Source organism: Mustela erminea, chromosome 14, assembly GCF_009829155.1.
Source record: "Mustela erminea isolate mMusErm1 chromosome 14, mMusErm1.Pri, whole genome shotgun sequence".
NCBI classification, from domain to species: domain Eukaryota; kingdom Metazoa; phylum Chordata; class Mammalia; order Carnivora; family Mustelidae; genus Mustela; species Mustela erminea.
This window is the reverse complement of record NC_045627.1, coordinates 38,691,743-38,712,782: the sequence shown is the minus strand read 5'-3', so window position 1 is coordinate 38,712,782 and position 21,040 is coordinate 38,691,743. Positions and strand designations below refer to the sequence as shown.

The 21,040-nt window shown below is 41.0% G+C and overlaps 1 protein-coding gene and 1 long non-coding RNA gene across 2 annotated transcripts in view; one reads left to right on the top strand and one right to left on the bottom strand.

Moving 5' to 3' along the window:
* Positions 1-6,152, bottom strand: part of MCU (mitochondrial calcium uniporter) — a 203,258-nt gene extending 197,106 nt beyond the window's left edge. The window contains exon 1 of the mRNA XM_032313952.1: positions 5,996-6,152. Coding sequence (XP_032169843.1) covers positions 5,996-6,142 — 147 coding nt within the window. The 5' untranslated portion in view covers positions 6,143-6,152. The remainder of the gene's footprint in view (positions 1-5,995) is intronic.
* A 49-nt stretch (positions 6,153-6,201) lies between these two features.
* Positions 6,202-21,040, top strand: part of LOC116573698 — a 55,050-nt gene continuing 40,211 nt past the window's right edge. The window contains exon 1 of the long non-coding RNA XR_004278945.1: positions 6,202-6,464. This is a non-coding gene — a long non-coding RNA (uncharacterized LOC116573698). The remainder of the gene's footprint in view (positions 6,465-21,040) is intronic.

The window sequence follows — 21,040 nt, the reverse complement described above, 5'->3', positions numbered from 1 at the left end:
GGAGTTTGCTTCTCCTTCTTCCTCTCCTTTTCCCCCCTCTCCCTCACTTGTACTCTCTCTCTGATAAATAAAATCTTTAAAAATAAAAAAATACATAAATAAATATTCACACCCATACACAGTTTACAAGTCAACAATTCACATAACTTATTAAAATTACTCTGCTTGAAGTCAACTTTCAAGTTACACAGGCTCTCTCACTGCATTTAACAAAGTACAGTGAAATAATTAAATGGAGGGTTTCTCTTGCATGTTCAATATGCAGGGGACACGTTTTTTTTAACATGTGTCATCAAGTTTGACCTAAATCAGGGAGTAATTATTCAAGATTGGGTTTGAGTTTAGGCACTTACTGAAAGAATATGGCCCCAATTCACTTTTTAAAACGTACCTCTGCTTAACTGTTTTTAAAACAAAACACACATTTGTGTAATTTCTCAGGAAAAGAAATGAATGCAAAGGTCAGCAGACGGGGGAGCCATTTTCAGCTCTGTGGTAACCTGATGGGCTACCAAGGAAAAAGCCATTTCAACACTCTTGCATTAGTTCCTTAACCTATGGTCTGTTTGAGATCTCAAGTCTACAGTTCTTTTAAGTACATGTCCTCCTCCATGGTGACATCTTAGTTTCCAAAAAACATGTTATTCCAGTAATTGTAAAGTATCCATGAGCCATGATATGACATTAATCAGTCAAATAAAGAATAGAGGATTCCCTTATGTTAAGTGATTATCTCCAGATCTTAAAAGGTAGTGTTGTCCTTAATTACAAAAAGCAAAACAAAACAAAACAAAAAACAGTAATTTTTAAGAAAACCCACAGAGGCACAAAGCTAGAATATAAAAAAGAGATGAGGGGGTGCCTGGGTGGCTCAGTCAGTTAAGCATCCAACTCTTGATTTAGGCTCAGGTCATGATCTCAGGGTCCTGGGATGGAGCCCCGGGTCAGGTTTCATGCTCAGCAGGGAGTCTGCTTGAGGATTCCCTCTTCCTCTCCCTCTGCCCCCTTCCCTCTCTCACACTGTCTCTCAAATAAGTAAATAAGGGACGCCTGGGTGGCTCAGTTGGTTAAGCGGCTGCCTTCGGCTCAGGTCATGATCCCAGCGTCCTGGGATCGAGTCCCACATCAGGCTCCTTGCTCAGCGGGGAGCCTGCTTCTCCCTCTGCCTCTGCCTGCCATTCTGTCTGCCTGTGCTCGCTCTCTCCCCCTCTCTCTCTCTGATAAATAAAAAAAAAATCTTTAAAAAAAAAATAAGTAAATAAATCTTTTTTTAAAAATGAAAGCAACATCTCTGCAGTTATTCAGATAATGGTGTCAATGAAGTGCTATTGCAGAAGATAATGACCACTCTGGATTTCAAACACGAGGCAGCCCCAAAACCAAAAATGATCTTTGTTGTTATCTTTGATATACACCATTTTTGATGTTGCATTCTCTACTTAGATTTCCTCTTGGAGTAGAGTTCATAAAGCATGAAACAGAGCCCCCTTGGGACTTAGAAAAGTTCAAATAATCATAATCTGTTGAATAAATCCAAATTTACTCATTCAAATATTTTGTGCACATCGTACAAAATAAGCATGATTTTAAGATAAATAAAAGGATGGTTGTGGGGCATCTGGGTGGTTCAGTTGATTAACTGTCTGCCTTTTGTTCAGGTCACGATCTCCAGGTCCTGGAATTAAGCCCCACATGGGCTCCCCACTCAGCAGCAAGTATACATTCCCCCTCTCTCTGACCCTCCCTCCCCACCCATGCTCTTTTACTTCCTCTCTCCTACTCTCTCTCCTTAATAAACAACAAAATCTTCAAAAAAAAAAAAAAAAAAAAGCATGGTTGCTTCCTTAAAAACAAGCCAGCTTTTGTAACTAATGTAACATTGTGTGTCAACTACATTTCGATAGAAAATAGTGGGAATAATAGTAAATTTTAAAAGTCTGCTCTAAACATTTATCCAGGACCATCAAAATCTTAGCACGGTAGTTGACTAAAACAACAAAAACTCTTGAACCTAATTCAATCATGTATTTATATAATCTGGGTATTAATCATACTTTTGCTGGGCTTTGGGAAGAAAGCAAGTACCACCATAGAGCTAATCCAAAGGTACCCACTCTTTGGGTATACTACCATAAAGAAGTATAATATACAATCAAAGACAGCACTGGCAATACTAAAGTTAAAGCAATTATCCAAATGTGGTTACTTAAATTAACAGGCCATTAAACAAGTCAAATTGGGGACAGGGGGCTGGGGGAGTGGATGAGCATATCTTTTCAGAACTGGCAAGCAGACACAAAGGTGCATATTCAATTAATGCACGTCTGAGCATCACCTATATACTTAGTGCTGTGTTGGAGTCTATGAGAGACAAAAATGCAATACTACCCTATTTCTCCTATAATATAAGGCACCCACAAACGAAACCTTTAGATAAAAAGTCAGTGCCAATCTGTGTCCTGCTAATAATAAAGTCTATCAGAATTTAGACAGGACAGAATAGGACAGAAGAGAGGGATTAAGAGCCAGGAATCACACAAATTAAGATTCTGACTAGAACATCTTGAATCCACCACCACTTAAAGAATTTTAATCTCAGATGTCATAAACCACACATAACCTAATAAGTCATTTCCCTCAGTTGCCATTAGGTCTGTTTCCTCATCTGTAAAGTGAGTAGGTTAGCTTCAAAAAGGAGTCGTAGGTCACAGTCTCTAACCTGAAATGGACCTTAGAGGTTAGAGGAGTGATTAAGACTGAAATTCAGTTGCAGGAACTACATAAACATTTAGTATAGATATGTGGAACATTGGCTTAAGTACAGTGAAGTATTTGTGCTGGGATGGATCTGGCTAAATAAGACCAGCCAGACCATGAGAAACCCAGTTAAAGAACTGGGACTTGCCTCTGTGTCAGGTAATATAATCTCAGTTAAAACTGTCAGGTTAAACTGAAATGCTTTCATTGCCAAAAAACTATAATGTGTAAAGTAGAGAGACAACCACAAACTGTAACAGTCCAATGACACACTTAAGCAAGAGATTTAGCTATGGACCACTAGGAAATGTTAACAGTCAGGCTTTCATAATCAGAGGTGAGACAGTTTGATTTAGCAAAGCAATTACCCAGCTCACGATGAAAAGCAGTTGCCCCTCAAAGAATCACCCTTGAAAATAGCAGTCACCTTCACTAACCACACAGTAAGGCATGCAACAAACATTTTACATGTCTTCATTACAGTCACAAACTGAGGAGCAGTAACAGGCTCTTCACACAGGAAGGGAAAAATTACGCTAGATGGTGCTAAAAATACCAAATAAGCCCCTGCACCTTTATTTCTATTTACTCAGTTGTTTGATCTTTTAAGGAGGAAGGTGGGAAAGGAACAAGTTATGTTTTATAACTTCGAAACCACATTTACCAATAGGCTGAACTGTACTGCTTTGGACTCATTCTGTAAACTTAGAAAAGATTTCAAAACGCATGCCTCTCAAGCAAAAAATTAACCAGCACCATAATTGGTTATGTCCCCCTGGCTCTAATTTACTGTACCTACTACAGCAGAACAAAAGTGGCACAAGCTGGGCTTGTGATCTAGTCCAATGCAGAGTGCCATCTGCTGCACATGCACAGAATGTGTCCTATGCAAGATTCAACCTTAGTGTCTCGCAGGGACCTCTGTAAGAGCAAGATGTTTGTTCCCATATTTGCCTCATTCCACAGCTCTGCCTCCAACATCTACTCACAAGACAATTCCCATTCATGGTTGTTTAAAATACCAATACTTTCCCAATACTCTCCTTTTCCTTGAAAAGGAGGAGATTATGAAGGAGCAATTGCGTCTTATAACGAAAAGAAGACAATAAGAGGGTCAGACTATCTGGGGTAGGTGGGAATCCTAAAACTGGTGCGTATTAGAGGTGGAATCCTGAACAAGTCCCTCCCCTTTCTGGGCCTCAATTTCAGGCATAAAATGTCAAGAGTTAAATCCCTAAGAGATACCTTTCAAATTGAATCTTGTGAGGAATCATAGAATAACAGATGGAGACAGCTATATACAGGAAGGCTTCAGAGCAATCGTAGAAAAAGAAAAAAAAAACCTGTTTACATATTTTAATTAATCAGGTACAACTTTTTTCAAAATCGTACAATTCTAAGTTCATTTACAAGTCAACATTCCCATGATAACACTTCAGCCCTTCAGAAATAACACTTCACTTCAACTGTGCTTTCAGTTACAAATTCAGCACATCACTTTTACCCACCCCAGAATAGCACAGAAGAACACTTTCATGAAGTACCCACACAAGGAAGACACTCATAGCCTGACAGATTCGCATAGTGGAAAATATACAAGGCATAAATTTAAAAATGTTAAATGAATACCACACCCAAATAGCCTTAAAAACAAACTGTGCAAAGTCAAAAGACGTATTAGCAAAATACAGGGATAAAGACAACTTGGGAAGCCTTTAAATAGTTTGAGGGAGAGGGGAATGCCATCAGATTTCTGGATGGCTTTATGTTTTCAGGAAAACAAAACACATAAATGGAGGCTATGAAACATGCAAATCTAAACTGAACTGTGGAAAAGCTTGGCTTTCACCCAAAAGCTTCAGCAAAGCAATATGTCAGTATGCCAAATATGAAGTACAAATTTTCTTCACAAGAATGAGGATAGGATCCATACGTGTGACTAATAATAACAGTATCATCTTGCATTTACAGACCATTAGTTCTTTTCATAGCTCTTGCAGACACCTGGTTTCATGCTGTCATCAGTCTTGGGGTGTCCCCTCTGAAAACCTCCAGTTCAGCTTCCTCTCAAGAGCTATGTGATCAGAATAGGACAGGTGGATGTATTTGCTGAGATCTGAAGGTACTAGTTCCTTCTATCAGGCCGTCTGCAGGGATTCTCTCATTCCCACACTATACAAGTTAGCCCTAGGAAATAAAATCTACACTCGTTCACTCACAGTTGGCCAGAGACCAACACAAATGGGTCTAGAAAGTCCAAGGAAAGAGAACCCGCTGACTTGTTAGGTCAACAACTCCATGCCAAGTTGATCTCTTGCAACTGAAAAAAGAATTCACAATCACTCACCAATACATCTCGAGGCTGTTCAAACAGAAACTCTCCTTCCTTGCCAGCCAATGAAATCCAGCAATAACTGGTTAATTCAACTACCAAATCCCTGCCTCTGCGAACAACTTGCCCTATCCACTTCCCCTCTGCCTGCTGCCCCCCGCCCCTTCCTTCTTCAGGCACGCGTGAACGAGCTGGTAAAACCAGCCCTCCGAAAGGACCACCGAGGACCTTTAAGGACCTGAGGGGATGGAGCTTGCCTCCTGAAGCAATGCAGCATCCATCGCGAAGGGGCTGTTCCCCATGCCCACACACGCAGGAAGTCACGGAGGAGGATAAAGTTTGATTATCCTTCTTGGCCGTTCCCAAAGGGCCGAGAGAGGACGAGGGAGCGGCCCCGCTGGGGTCCTGGGCTGCTCTCCGGAGGCAGTGCCCAGAAGCATGGCACTGCCACTCTCCTGACACATACACCAGGCAGCCGCGGCAACTCAGGACACCCCAACCCGCCCGGAGGAGGAGGGAAAGGGGACAACTTGCACGGGGCTCAGTACGCGAGCGATGGGGCAGAGCTGTTTTAAAAAAACGGAGGGAGGGACCGAGATCGGGGGCGAAGTCTGTCAGGGAGAGGTTCAAGTCCCGTCCCTTCCCCGCCCTGGTGCCCCGGGTCCTGCGGGAACATCCCCGCCATCGCCCCTCCTCCTCCTCCACTCGGCTTCCTCCGCCCTCCCTCCCTTCCTGGTCGCCGCCGCAGGCGCCTGAAGGGCACGGCGGCTCCTCCGTGCCCGGCAAGCTCGGGAGCGGTCGCGAGTTGAGGTAACTCGCCCGCTGCCCCGGCGGCCTGCCCGCCGGCGGCTCCCACACGCCAGCGCCGCCCCGCCCTCCCCGGAGCCGCCGGGCGCGCTCGCTCACCGTCCGGTGGTGCTGCTGCTGCCGGTGGCGGCTGACGCCCAGCCCGGGGAAGCAGCCGGCAGTCAGCGCTCCGCAGCCGCCGGCGCCCCCGCCGCCGCCCCGGGAGGAGAGGAGCAGCAGGAGCGATCTACCTGCGGCGGCCGCCATCTCTCAACTGGAAACGGCGCCGACCCAGGCAGCGCAGCGGACGGCCGGGGCGGAGCTAAGACCCGCCACTCACCGTCGCCGGGCCAACTGCCGCCCTTGGCTGAGTTGGTGAGGCGGAGCTTCCTGCAAGGCCCAATCGACAGGCGGGAGAACCACACTTGAGGCTGCCTGTCACTTGCAGAGTTACCTATTGTGGGACATAGTCAATTACGGGCAAATTCTAAGGAACCGGTAATTGGCACCCGAGCCCCTCAGAATAGCAGCACTAGAGATGGCATATTCGATTTGGCTAATCTTCACCAAGGATAAAGCTATGATAAAGGTAACTGGGGAAACAGATATTTGTGCTAAGCTTTGTACTTTGTGAGTGTTCTAAGTTGGCAAAATATGTACCAAATTAGTAATCATAAAACGAGGGATGCTAGAACTCTCAGTGACACGCCCAGAGTTATCATTCATAACTGATGGTATTTGGACACGTTGAAATTAACCCTACGTCAAAGGGTGATCTAATGACCGTGCTATGTAGCATAATATAGGAGGGGTAGAATGCTTATGATATCAAAGTCCCAGAATGAGTACAAGCCTTCAGGGTGAATTAACAGACCTATATACATTTCAAATACTCAATTCATTTTTACAGCACTTTTTAGACTGATACTCTTACACTCTCCAGAAGGAATAATCATTTTCTTACTATCTTTGACCCTGTGTGCACTTATTAAACTATGGAAACAGAACATGTTGGTAATGCAATAAAAGTCATGTAAAGGTTATCCTAATGAATTTTCATAATTTAAATAAACTAGCCAATAGGATACACTTTGGAATAATTCTTGATTGCTTTCTCTTGAAAAATACTTCTTTCCCCAAGAAACAAGATCATAAAGAAAGCTCATTAAAGACTGTGAAAGAAGTACTTTCTTAGAAGAGGATTTCCTTGCTGTCTGTTATTATAGGCTGGTTAGTCCTCACACCTTCTTTTAAAATGTGAAGTAGGAAAACAATTTGGTAAGCAGCTGAAAGTATTACTCTAGGGACACCCGGGTGGCTCAGTACGTTAAGCATCTGCCTTCTGCTCAGATCATGATCTTGAGCCCAGAGAGCCTGCATGGGGATCTGCTTCTCCCTCACCCTCTGCCCCACCCCACCCTGCTCATGCTCTCTCTCTCTCTCAGATAAATAAAATCTTTTTTTTTTTTTTTTAAGTGTTACTTGGGGCCCCTGGGTGGCTCAGTGGGTTAAGCCTCTGCCTTTGCTCAGGTCATGATCTCGGGGTCCTGGGATGGAGCCCCACATCAGGCTCTCTGCCTGGGATCAAGCCACATATCAGGCTTTCTGCTGGGCAGGGAGCCTGCTTCCTTTTCTCTCTCTCTGCTTGCCTCTCTGCCTACTTGTGATCTCTCTCTCTCTGTGTCAAATAAATAAATAAAAATCTTTTTTAAAAAAGTATTACTATAAATTCTGGAAAACATCTTTAGTAGTGTAGCCTTAGGCAATCAAGTTGAAACAAAAATACACCACATACAATTTTATTTTTTTTTTTAGGATTTTATTTATTTGACACAGAGAGAGAGATTGCAAGTAAGCAGTGAGGCAGACAGAGAGAGAGGGGAAAGCAGGCTCCCCACTGCACCGAGAGCCCGATGTGGGGCTCAATCCCAGGACCCTGAGATCATGACCTGGGCTGAAGGCAGAGGCTTAACCCAGTGAGCCACCCAAGCACCCCCACCACATACAATTTTATTTGATCACTTATTCTAATAATATTTTTTAAAGTTTAACTGAAATGGTATTTGCTTGGCCAAGAATTGCTAAATAATGAAGTGGGGCTTTTGGTTTGTTTAATCCTTCCACCCCACCCCAGAACATTAAAATGATTGGCTTCTCCGGGTGAGAATATCACACCACTCACCCAAATGGTATTTATTGCCCAACAAGTGGAACCTGAGAGCTCAAGAATGAGATGAGCTCCCCCACATTCAACAGCTGCACATACTAATCCCCCCGTAGCTGGAAATCTGTGACATTACTGGAACAACTTCACTTACAATCATTTTCTGTCCATCTATATTTATCATATCTGCATGTTATGTATCTAGCAATGCTGTGCCATCTCCTCCTTCTCACTAGGATTGCCAGGAATTTTACTTTTGTTGTATTTTCTGTTTCTTTTGCCATACCTGCCTATGAATCAGGATTGTCTATCCATCTCCAACTTACACTTCAAGAAGTTCTACCAGAATTGTCTTTCTCCTATTTTTCCAAATACAGAAATTAGACATGCATCCTGAAGTTCTGAGATTTAGTCCTATGCATTTGCAAAAGAACCACAATAAAAAGATTTTTTTTTTAACTGCATAAACCTGAAACTAGAGGGATTACCAAAAGCTTCCTTCTTAGTTACTAAGGGTGTCATCTTTTGTCTACCAAGATAAAACCACTGATGCACCCCAGGTAGGCTGTGTAATCTGAGGTTCCACTGACCAAATTGAGTTCTAATAATCCAGGGCTAGAAACTATACAAACGTTAATTACCTCCTTACATAGAAAATCTTTTCCATAGCAGCAAAGGAGATATCTTACATGAGTTGGTTGGCCAGGCCCCATAATAAGAAAGTGTGGATAGTTTAACAGAAAATATCCTCATTCCTAAAAAATAATAAATTACATATGAAGGGAAAGGGAATTAATATTCACTGAGTAACTGTTATGCCAGGCACTGTGCTGATCACTCTGGAGATAATACTTTTTTAAAAGATGGCAAAGTGGCCACAAAAAAATTAAAAACTATGTTACCTTTTGAGAATAAAAAATTAAAGAAAACCTAAATGTTTTCTAATAGGAATTCGTTAATAAGAGACTAACCCTAGGGGCCCCTGGGTAGCTCAGTGGGTTAAAGCCTCTGCCTTCAGCTCAGATCATGATCCCATGATCAGGTCCTGGGATGGAGCCCCGCATTGGGATCTCTGTTCATCAGGGAGCCTGCTTCCCTTCCTCTCTCTCTGCCTGCCTCTCTGCCTACTTGTGATCTCTATCTGTCAAATAAATAAATAAAATCTTTAAAAAAGAGAGAGAGAGAGCGACTAACCCTATAACAGAATATTATACAACCATTAACAAAATGAATTATTCCATCTATACTTTAAAAAAGTAATAATATGGGACAGCCAGATGGCTGAGTCAGGTAACCATCTGCCTTCAGCTCCGGTTGTGATCCCAGGATCCTGGGATTAAGTCTCGAATATGATCCCTTGCTTTATCTCTGCCTGCCACTCCCTCTCCTTGTGAGCTCTTTCTCTCTGACAAATAAGTAAATAAATATGTAATTTTTAAAAAGTAATAATCTAGTGCAGATGAGCCTTTTTAATTTATATATGTAAAAGTTACTTATGTATACTTTTATATGTTATATGTGTATTTCAGTTACATAGTGACTTGGAAAAATAAACAAGAAACATGTTAGCTCTGGAGACTTTTGAGAAGTAGCTACCCTTTAGAATGGTTTAACATATTCCCATCTGCATGTTATTTTTATCATTATAAAAACATGGTCACTAAAATCTACATGGCCGTAGAGTTGTTTTCTGTGCCAATCCTTAAAACAGGTTGATCTTTTTTTAGCTAAAACTAATCAGAACAGATTTCCTGGAGCATGAAACCCTAACTAGGCTTCCTACTAAAATGTACACAGAAGTCAGCTCCCAATTATGACTCAACTCAATGGAGTATTTGCCTAAAAGCATTCCAGAATAGCCAGGATAGGTGATGCACACAGTTCATTGACACGGGTAAGAAACCATAACAGGATCTGCTTAGACATCTGGGGGCTGTGTTTCATGGTTCACAGATGGTGTGAATTACTATGCAAGTGAAATCACCAATTCTTAAAGAATAGGGAAAAAGTATATGAAGAAGGAGAGCAAGAGGAAAGGGCTTACCCTCAAATATTTATCATCTCATAAATCACAGCCTTGATCTGTTTTCTAGCTATTTGGGACTCACTATCTTCCCAGGTATCATTTCCCATTTCTCTACCCCTACCCATCTGCAGGCATCTCGCCATCACTACCACTCATCTTCCCATGACTTCTCTGTTTCTATAATCTTTTATGTTTTTTCTCAACCTCTCTGACGAGAAATATTTCTAGTAAGTGTAGCCGAACTCCTCGTAAACCCCGTCACATATCCCTTCCTGTCTGTATCCACATCTAGTCTCACTTCATTATACACACATTTTTTCCTTCCTCATTTTTATTTCTCTCCTTTTCTTCCCCTATTACTTCCACCCCACTTACTCTAATGTAGACTTGCAACCTGACACTGGATTGTGTGCATACTTTACATACATCATTCACATAGGTGTACTTACATATGACCTCTTAAGATTTTTGTGTGCCAGGAGTCTCATGCCCCAACCTCCAAAGAATGACTGACTCCATACACATTTTGAAACTCAGAGACCCTCTAATCAAACATTATTTCCTATCTGCAAGTTTTCTTCTATCAAGAGCAGAACACCAGGAAAACACTCAGTTGAGGAGGGCAGGGCTTGTTCAAATAGGACCGTCTTTGTTCACATTTCTTAAGATCTGAGAGGTTGGCAGTAAACAATAATGCTGTCGCTTTTGTGTTGGATTGGTTGTGGCTTTCTAGAGCCTTTGCTATTTACTAGACCTTTGGAGTCAGGATGTCTTTTGCCTCTATCTGAAGTAATTCAAAGGCACAGAACACTAATTTTGCACTCAAATAAATCACACGACCATAGGAATTCAGCCCATATTCTGAAGGAACTGAACACCATTCCAAGTACCCAAAAGTGCCAAAAAATCATAAGAACATTCTCTGATAAGACTGAATCAGAACAAAATGCCAAATTGCTAAAGTGCTCTCCTCTCTCAGCAATCTTCAGGCATTTACTCCCTATACCCTGAATATGCCCTGACCTTTCAACCTTCAACTCTGTCTGTCCCTATAGGCCACCTACCTGTTCTACTCTTTTGAAGACCAGCTTTGCCTCCTGTGAGAGTAAATGTCCAGGTAAAACTAAACTCTCATAATTTATTGTTTGACTTTGTATCATAGTACTTTGGCACTTGATGTGAGCTGATCTGACAATGAGGTTGGCCACACTCCCTTGGTTATCATACCTATTTGAATAGACTAATCTTGTTGGCTGGGCCACAGTCCCCTTCTCTCATCTTCTAAGTATAATCTGTATCAAAATTATTTGTGTTACTATATTTCTCTTACAGAACTCTTCCAAGTTAGTGTTGCCAACCTGGCAAACTAATTTAAGCTAACTCTTTAGATTATGATAAGGACTCCGAGGATTGCCTCTTTCATACAACATTTAAATTTATAGGACCCTACCAATGCTAATACTTTCTACCAATGCTAATACTTAATACCAAAATACTTTCACAAAGTATGACAGGTCTAACAAGATAATGCTGGGGCGATAGGGTGCCTGGGTGGCTCAGTGGGTTAAAGCCCCTGCCTTCGGCTCAGGTCATGATCCCAGGGTTCTGGGATCGAGTCCCTCATCGGGCTCTCTGCTCGGCAGGAAGCCTGCTTCCTCCTCTCTCTCTCTGCCCGCCTCTCTGCCTACTTGTGATCTCTGTCAAATTAATAAATAAGATCTTTTCAAAAAAAATTCTGGGGTGAGATAGTCCATTTAAAGTCTTCAAAAATTTGTTAAAACCTAGCCACATTAGTCTACCTACTTCAAGGTCAGATTTGTCTTTATATTATGCTGAGTGTTGCCCAAATTTCAGCCCCTCTGAAACTAAACAAATTTAGTGTCAACTGCTATATTCATTGTCCTTCTGATACATGCAAATAGTCTTTATCAGTACTTATTTATACGTGAACGCATAAAGACTCTGGGCTGTGGGTTGCACTTGGTAGGAGGCAGAAGGTGGAAGAAGCTGTGGGCGTGAGGCTGGTCATTGCCAGTTAACAACAGGTGCGAATACTGCTCTTTAAATTTAGCCATTGCACTTGGCATCTTGTCTCTCAGCCGTCACTTATGGCAACCACTGCTGATTTGGAAAGGATCAAGGAAAGAATGACAGAAAGGGTCACATTTATGAAAAGGCGGCGAGAAAAAGGACTTTGTTCTCTTTTATTTATTAAAAGCTAGCCTAAGAAATAAAAAGCAGCATGAGACTTGGAAAATGTAAAAACAGCTTAAAAGAGTAAAAGGGGGAAGAAAATTATTCAAAGAGATAATAATTATTAACAAATCATTCTTAATTAGACACTTAAAAAGCCATTCCAGCTGCCAAAACTTGGGAGCAAAATTATCTAAAATGTGGGTAGAGACTCAGAAAATAATTACAATTAATTGTGAGTTGGGGTAAGAGGAGGGGACAAGACCCGCAGGAGGATAATTCATTTATTCACTCATTTGATCAGTCAGTCAAGAAAAATATACTGAATCCATCCTATGTGTTGGGTATTTATATGTTAGGAGAAACTTCCCAAAATTCACATTTTTTGCATCGTGTATTACTTTTTCTAAAACGTTCATTCTAACCTTGAAATAGGATCAATTCTTCCCATAACTTTGCAGTCCAACATTTATAGATCATTCAAAAGAATTGCGGAAAGATCCCTTGAGTTATCTTGGAGTCTCAATATAACATAAATTTAAAACATATTGCCAACATAATTAATCACCCAACAAAATTAGTAAGAAGACATATGAAGAAATGGTAGGGTTTTTTTGTGCTATCATTATGTAGTAGGTTACGATTCTATTTAAATAGTTTTTAACTAGTTCATTGCCAGAGTATGAAGAAAATTTTAATCTCAGAAAATTATAAGACATTGCAGCCCTCCCTTCACGCCTTGCTCTGCTAAGAGGTACAGATTAGGTTGAAACAGGGTTCCTTGGCTTTTCCAGCATCAGAGAGAATAACTCATTTAATAGACTTGTTAAAATTTAAGCAAGATTTATAACACCTATAGATACTACTACTTTAAGGCGCTGAAGCAATTGGTTCTATTGGCTATTCAATCAAAATATGATCCATATTAAGAAGAGGAAATTTTCACATAATATCACTAGATTATAAACCTAGGATAGCATGTAAATGGGTGCTAATTCAGAATCCTGAGCTATTTGGGTTATTTTCCATGATATTTTATAATTATTATTAAATTCCCATAATATAGAACTCATTTAAGGGGATTTGAAAAAGATTGTAAAGCTCTGATGGTTCTTCTAAAAATAGGCCTTTGCTGCTTTCTTATCAATTTTGTGTTTTGGAAGATGAAAAAATATAAATATAGACAATTTCCTTTTTGCAAACATGGGTTTTCCCAAAAACAGGCCTGGGAAATGAAAGAATCTTGTTAAATCAAATTTTACATATAGGTTAATAGTAAGCAAGCTGGGGCACTTGGGTGGCTCAGTGGGTTAAAGCCTCTGCTTTCAGCTCAGGTCATGATCCCAGGGTCTTGGGATTAAGCCCCGCATCAGGCTCTCTGCTCGGCAGGGAGCCTGCTTCCTCCTCTCTCTCTGCCTGCCTCTCTGCCTGCTTGTGGTCTCTCTGTCAAATAAATAAATAAAATCTTTTAAAAAAAAAAATAGTAAGCAAGCTAACTCTGCAAAGTAAAACCCTAGTTAATCATTTCCGGAATGCATTCTTTAGAATTGTAATCGGCAATCTTTGTTCCACCCTAGCAAATAAATTTTAACACATGGTCATCACAAACAATAGCTAACTAAAAGTATCTCAATAAATAAGATGGACTTCAGCTTATACAAAATGCCAAGTGTGTTAGTTGTAATACTTGTGCCCAAATATCTCCTTATATTAAAAAATCTGAAACATTTCTTGAATTTAATAAGAGAGCTTATTGTAGTACAGTATTCTAACTACAATAATGGCTATCCCTGAGTTCCAAGAGATTTATTCATTATTTCAATAAATAAGGTGATTTGTTGGTTTGGTTACCACAGCTAAAAAAGAAGCAAACAGACAAAAGAATCTGGCCTCAAAAACTTACCATAATGAGGTAAGGGAAATAGGAGAGTTTTGTAGAAGGGCATTTTACTTATTTTTTGAGAATGTGGGAAGGGATCTCAGGGGATTCCTTTGGTGAGATCTGACAGATTAGTGGGAGTGCATGCCAGATGGAGACTAGTAAGATATGATACCAGAGAGGCATCAGGAATCAGTTACATAGCATCTTATAAACCATATTAGGGAATTTGGACTTTATCCAAAGAGTATAAGTTAAGCCTTGAAGAATTTTAGAAATGGGAGAGATTAGAGGATAGATTGGAGACCAGAGAGACTAGAGGCAAGAAAATAAATTAGGAGATCTAGGCAAGAAATGCCAACAATATGGTTTATAGTATTGGTCATGGGAAAAGCAGACTAATTTGAGAGAGACTGTATATAAGAAGTTGAATTAAAAGGTACTGGTAGGGGCGCCTGGGTGACTCAGTGGGTTAAGCCGCTGCCTTCGGCTCAGGTCATGATCTCAGGGTCCTGGGATCCAGCCCCGCATCGAGCTCTCTGCTCAGCAGGGAGCCTGCTTCCTCCTCTCTCTTTCTCTCTCTGCCTGCCTCTCTGCCTACTTGTGATCTCTCTCTGTCAAATAAATAAATAAAATCTTAAAAAAAGAAAATTAAAAATTTAAAAAAATAAAAGGTACTGGTAGGGTGCCTGGGTGGCTCAGTGGGTTAAAGCCTCTGCCTTTGCCTCAGGTCATGATCTCCGGGTTCTGGGATCGAGCCCTGCATGGAGCTTTCTGCTCAGCGGGGAGCCTGCTTCCCGCCCCCCCCCCCCCCCGCCTGCCTCTCTGCCTACTTGTGATCTTTGTCTGTCAAATAAATAAATAAATAATCTTAAAAAAAAATAAAATAAAAGGTATTGGTAATTGATAGGATATTTAGGGGTGGGAAAAATGAAGGAGAGTTCTAACTGTCTTACCCTGGCCACTTGGGTAAATGCTGGTGCCATACACTGACAGAGAAAACAGAGAAAAGATTTATTGGGGAAGATGATGAGTTAAGTTTTGAAAATGTATGACAGGGGTGCCTGGGTGGCTCAGTCAGTTGAGCATCCACCTCTTGCTTTGGCTTGGGTCATGATCTCATTTGTCATGGGATCCAATCCCACATCAGGCTCAGTGCTCTGCAGGGGGTTTGTTTGGGGGATTCCCTCTCTTAGCCCCTCCCCCGACTCACACATGCACCTACACATGCTCTCTCCCTCTAAAGTAAATAAATAAATCTTTAAAAAGAAAGAAAAGAAAATGTTGTATGACAAGTGACTTGAGACATCCAAACAACGATACTCATCAGATAGTTGGTTATTTGAGCCTGATGAATAGATTGTAGAAATAGATGTAGGGTTTATTGGCATATAAATAGTTGGTAAGGGAAGACATAGGAGTGGTTGAAACCACCCAGAATGAGTATGGAGAAGAAAAGATGAAGAAATTGGTTTCCAATTAATGTTCTTCCATAATACATGCTTAACAAATATTTGATTTGAGTAAATGAATCAATGAATAAAAACAGGAGTCAATGAAATCTAGAAGACATTTTTAACATTTGCACAGGACTTTTTCAGTATTCAGTATTGATATTCACTGACCTCAGACAGTTAGTGCTTATGAGTCGTTCAGTTTTCAAAAATGTTCTGGGTCCTTGAAGATTTTTTTTTTTAACTTACTGCAAGATTCTTATTTTGTTACAATGTCAGTATGTGTAAAGTTCCCAAGCAGAGTTCTAATACTTCAGAAAGAAGCAAATTCACATACTTGGGATAGTTCCTTGCACATAATTAATGGTCTAAAATCATATGTTCAAAGAGATTTGTGGATCAATAAATAAAATACATATTCCTATCTTCTCTCGATAGAGAATGTTCTAGTACCTCCACTCCACTGCTCTTAATGTTTGTTGAGGTAATTCAGTCCCTAGGGCCATTTAATCAAAGGAATAACATGTGTACTAGTAATGCTGCCTAGGCATATTTTTTTTTTAAAGATTTTATTTATTTATTTGAGAGAGAGACAGTGAGAGAGAGCATGAGCAAGGAGAAAGTCAGAGAGAGAAGCAGACTCCCCGTGGAGCTGGAAGCCCGATGCGGAACTCGATCCCGGGACTCCGGGATCATGACCTGAGCCGAAGGCAGTCGTCCAACCAACTGAACCACCCAGGGGTCCCAGCCTAGGCATATTTTATTTATTTATTTATTTATTTTGCCTAGGCATATTGACAGAGAGCTGGGATGATACTGACACGGACTCGTGTCCAAAATATACAAAGAGCTCTCATCAATAAGAAAAAGGCAGCAACCCAATAGAAAAAATGGACAAAAGACTTGAACAGATAATTTACAAAAAGAGGAGATCAAAATAACTAATAAACAAGTGGAGATGTGCTTCACTTCATTCCCAAACGGAAATGCAAATTAGAAACCATAATGCAAGGGTGCCTGGGTAGCTGGGTCGGCTAAGCGTCTGCCTACAGCTCAAATCATGATCTCAGGGTTCTGGGATCCAGTACTACATGGGGCTCCTGGCTGATCAGTGAGCCCACTTCTCCCACTCCCTCTGCCTGCTGCTCTGCATACTTGTGCTCTCTCTATCTCTGTCAAATAAATAAATAAAATATTTTAAGAAAGAAAAAAAAAAACACATAATGCAATATAGCATTTGAAGCCCAGCAAAATACTCAAAATGAAAAAGATGAAAAATACCAAGTTTTGGCAAGGACATATAGCAATCTCAACTTTCATATGTTGCTGGTGGGAGTATAAATTGGCACAACCACTGTATCAGTCATAAAGCAGTCAGGAGACAGAAACCACACCAATTACTTGAAGAGGCAATTTAATATAAAGAATTGATAATAAAGTCCCATTCTCTAGTTTTAATAATTCCAATCATTTTCTTTTGTTCTCTTAGCCAGAGGGATTGTAGCTGCTTCTTGCAGTTGCTACACCATGAGTCTTTCAAGTTCTCTTTTTACCCTTGCAGTTAGTTAGTTAACATCTTTCTACCTAGTTAACAATTATTTATATTAAATTATCTCCTCTCAAGTAACTGGTATGTTTTTCGTCTGTTAAGTGATACAGAATTGATCCCAGGAGTGATCCAAGAAGCCGACTGTCAACTACAGAATTGGAGAATTGTTGTGATTAAGTCTGCGGGCTTGAAAGCAGAACTGAACTCTTCATCAATAAAAAACACGATACTAGAGGGGCACCTCGGTGGCTCAGTTGTTAAGCGTATGCCTTCAGCTCAGGTCATAATCCCCGGGTCCTGGGATAGAGCCCTGAATCAGGCTCCCTACTCAGTGGGAAGTCTGCTTCTCCTTCTCCCTCTCTCTGCGCCACTCCCCCTGCTTGTGTGCTTTCTATCTCTGTCAAATAAATAAATTAAATTTAAAAAAAAAAGAAACATGATGCTAGAAATACGTGGCATGCAGTATATTCACATTTAATCAAATTATCACCTGTAGGTGAATGTGATTAATTGCCTTCTGAGTAAGACAAGTTTCTTGGGATCTAAATGGCTGCTGCACTTTATCAATATGGGAATAATGATGACTTTGAGGACTGTCATGGGGCCTGGGACCTAGATACCTATAGATGTGGGTTTTCCATGTTATCGAGAGTGGAAGTACAGGAGTGAGGGTTTTCTCTTTGAAACTGTACACCTCTTACATCCTAGTCACCAGCAGTGATCCTCCTACACACTATGGGAGTAGTTCAGATTTAGAGATCTTTCTGGGAAACTACTCTGTGCACATGGGAGGAATAATTGAGCTATTAAATTCAAAACTGGCCAAATTACTAAAACACACATTTCTTTTACAAATAAAAAGATAGAGACTGAAAGGCAGAAATAAAGCGCCTTGGAAATAATTTAGTCTTGGTCTCTGATTGGACCAAAAAAAAAAAAAAATTACAGAGATCCAGAGAGGTAAGTACTGAGGACCTACTAGCGCTAAGTGCTTTAATATGTATTAGCTCATTTAATCCTCTCACTAACGTTATGATTAAGAATTAGCATTCCCCTTTTGCAGATGAGGAAATTGAGCTTAAGTAATTCATGCTAACTCAGTACCCGAACTCAGGAATGAAGGACTCCAGCATCCACACTCTTAACCATTAATGTAATCTCTGGAAACCGGCCTTATCAATATGCAGTTCTTTTTTTTTTTTTTAAAGACTTTATTTTTATTTACTTGAGAGAGAGAGCAGGTAAGAGAGCACAAGTTGGGGGACATCCAGAGGGAGAGGGAGAAGCAGACTGCCACCAAGCAGACAGTCTGACCTGGGGCTTGATCCCAGGACCCTGAGATCGTGACCTGAGACGCCTAACCAACTGAGCCATCCAGGTGTCCCTCAATGTCATACTGTTGAAGCTACAACTCATCATTGCTTTTCCCCCAGGCTGAATAAGGATACAATGTAGAGGGGAAAGCCACACAGAAGGTTAGACCTGTGAAAAATGAGTTCTGAGAAAAATTAGACCTGCCAAAATTAGTTCTCTAATGCAGTCTCAGTCCATGGTGACGTCATTGAAGTCTAAGCACATACCTTACTTGTCCAAAGCCACAAAGCTATTTTTCCCCCAAAGGAGAGGACATTTATTTATTTATTTATTTTAAAGGGTTTTTTTGAGGGGTGGGGTGTTTTTGCTTTTTAAATAATCTCTACACCCAATGTGGGGTTCAAACTCATGACCCTAAGATTGATAGTCTCATGCTCTTCTGACACTGCCAGCCAGATGCCTCTCACAAAGCTATCTAGTGGCAGAGGCAGAACTATAATCCAAGTTTCATGATACTCAAGGCAAATTTTTTTTTCACTATACCGCTAAATCTGCCCCTCCCACATTCTCTTTCTTCAGAGGTGGGTATTGGTATAGAGTCCAAAGTTCTTATTGACTCTTTAAATAGACTGGCTGATGTGAGACAGGCAGGCTTGTTCATTAAATGTACTCAGCTTCCCCTTCCTGATCTGTATTCAGTGCCACCTCCCTTTTGGTACAGTGGAAGACAGGGCAGCTACTATGTGCTGTGCTGAAAAGACCCCTGTTTCAAACTGCTCTCCATGACCTTTGCCTGGATACTTCAAACTCTCACAGTGTTTGCTCCCTTGGGTGGAAACACTGGAAACCTCTGCTAAAATGCCAATGGCCAGTATAACTAAAGGAAGGTCTTGTGGATTCCTTAGCTAGAATTAGCTTACGCAATTAGCACTCATCTCGAGGAAGAGTCCTGAAGGAGCGGGACTCTGGAGAGATTAAGAGTTTTGCACCAGAGGGGTGCCTGGGTGGCTCAGTGGGTTAAAGCCTCTGCCTTCGGCTCAGGTCATGATCCCAGGGGCGAGCCCTGCATCGGGCTCTCTGCTCAGCAGGGAGCCTGCTTCCTCCTCTCTCTGCCTGCATCTGTCTACTTGTGATCTCTATATGTCAAATAAATAAATAAAATCTTAAAAAAAAAAAAAAGAGTTTTGCAGCAGAACTGAATGGTATAGGACAACCTGAGACGGGTGAGACAGGTTACACTGGAACTTTTGGGGACAGGTCATGGCCATATGAAATCACTGAGCCCCTGGGGAGGTGAGAAGAAAGTGGAGCACGTTTGTATAAATTCGAGAATGAGACCTTTTCTGAGCATCTTGGAGAATGGTGCACAGACTAGATTTCTACTTTTACTGGCCCACCTTGCACACTGAACAACCATTTGTGAGAGACTTGTGTAAATCACGTGCATCATCATATCGCTGGGGGGCTGTCGTGCTTGCCAACTCTGCTGTTGCTCATTTCCCCAAGATAGCCACAGAAAAAAGGAGAACTAACCTTCCTAACTCACAGCCCTCAACGAATTTACTGAGCTCTTACTCTGTGCAGTCAGTCATCACAAAAAAAAAAAAAACTCAGTGAGCAAGATATTATTTTCCCAGCTTTACAGATGAGGAATATAATAGCCCAAAGAATTTGAGTAATTTCCCTCAGGCACACAATGAAGACATCATCCAAAGAGGCCAAGTACAGTATGAGGAGCTGAGTCAAGCTGGGTCTGTCTGATTCAGGCTTATCTTTGTCTCCCTACACCACACCTCTTCACAGAAAGCTGCTTCCTAGAGTTTCCATACTTGCACATTTCCAGTTATGCCATCCCTACTCTTTACTACACCGCGTTGACCTTCAAGGGTCTAATTTAACACAGGTAAGCACACAGGTTTCTCATTTGTAAGTGGACCATCTGGCAGGCAGCATATGGAAACAGACCCTTTAACAAGGTCATAGGAAGGTTAATTAAGTCTAGCTTGTAAAGTATTTTTCTAAAATCTGAAATAAAGAAAGAAAAAAAATACAGTTAATGATAATATTGAGTACTAGTGGGGTGCCTGGGTGGCTCAGTCAGTTAAGCACTTGCCTTCAGCTCAAGTTGTGGTCCAGGGACCTGGGATTAAGCCCCCGTTCATCAGTCCCTCACATCTGCTTGTGCTTTCTCTGGCTATCTCTCTCTCTCAAATAAATAAATAAAATCTTTAAAAAAGCAATGAGTACTAGCTAACAGCAAAGTGTTATCCTGGGTGCTATAATAAACATTATAACATCTTGCTTAATCCACACCATAGCCCTTTGAGGAAAATACTAAACAAGCCCCCCCCTTTTTTTTTTTTCCAGATAAGTAAAACATGACATTAAGAGTTTACTTACTAAAGATCTCCTGGCTAAAGTTAGTGGAATCAAGATATGAATCCAGGATATCTTCTACCACATACTTTTTCCTCTATATTATCTCCCCTGATAAATGGAACAGTTTAGTACATGATAAAGATCTCAAAGAAATTCCTGTAGGATCTTATACCATTAACTCCAAAGTAATCACCCTGAGACCTTAGG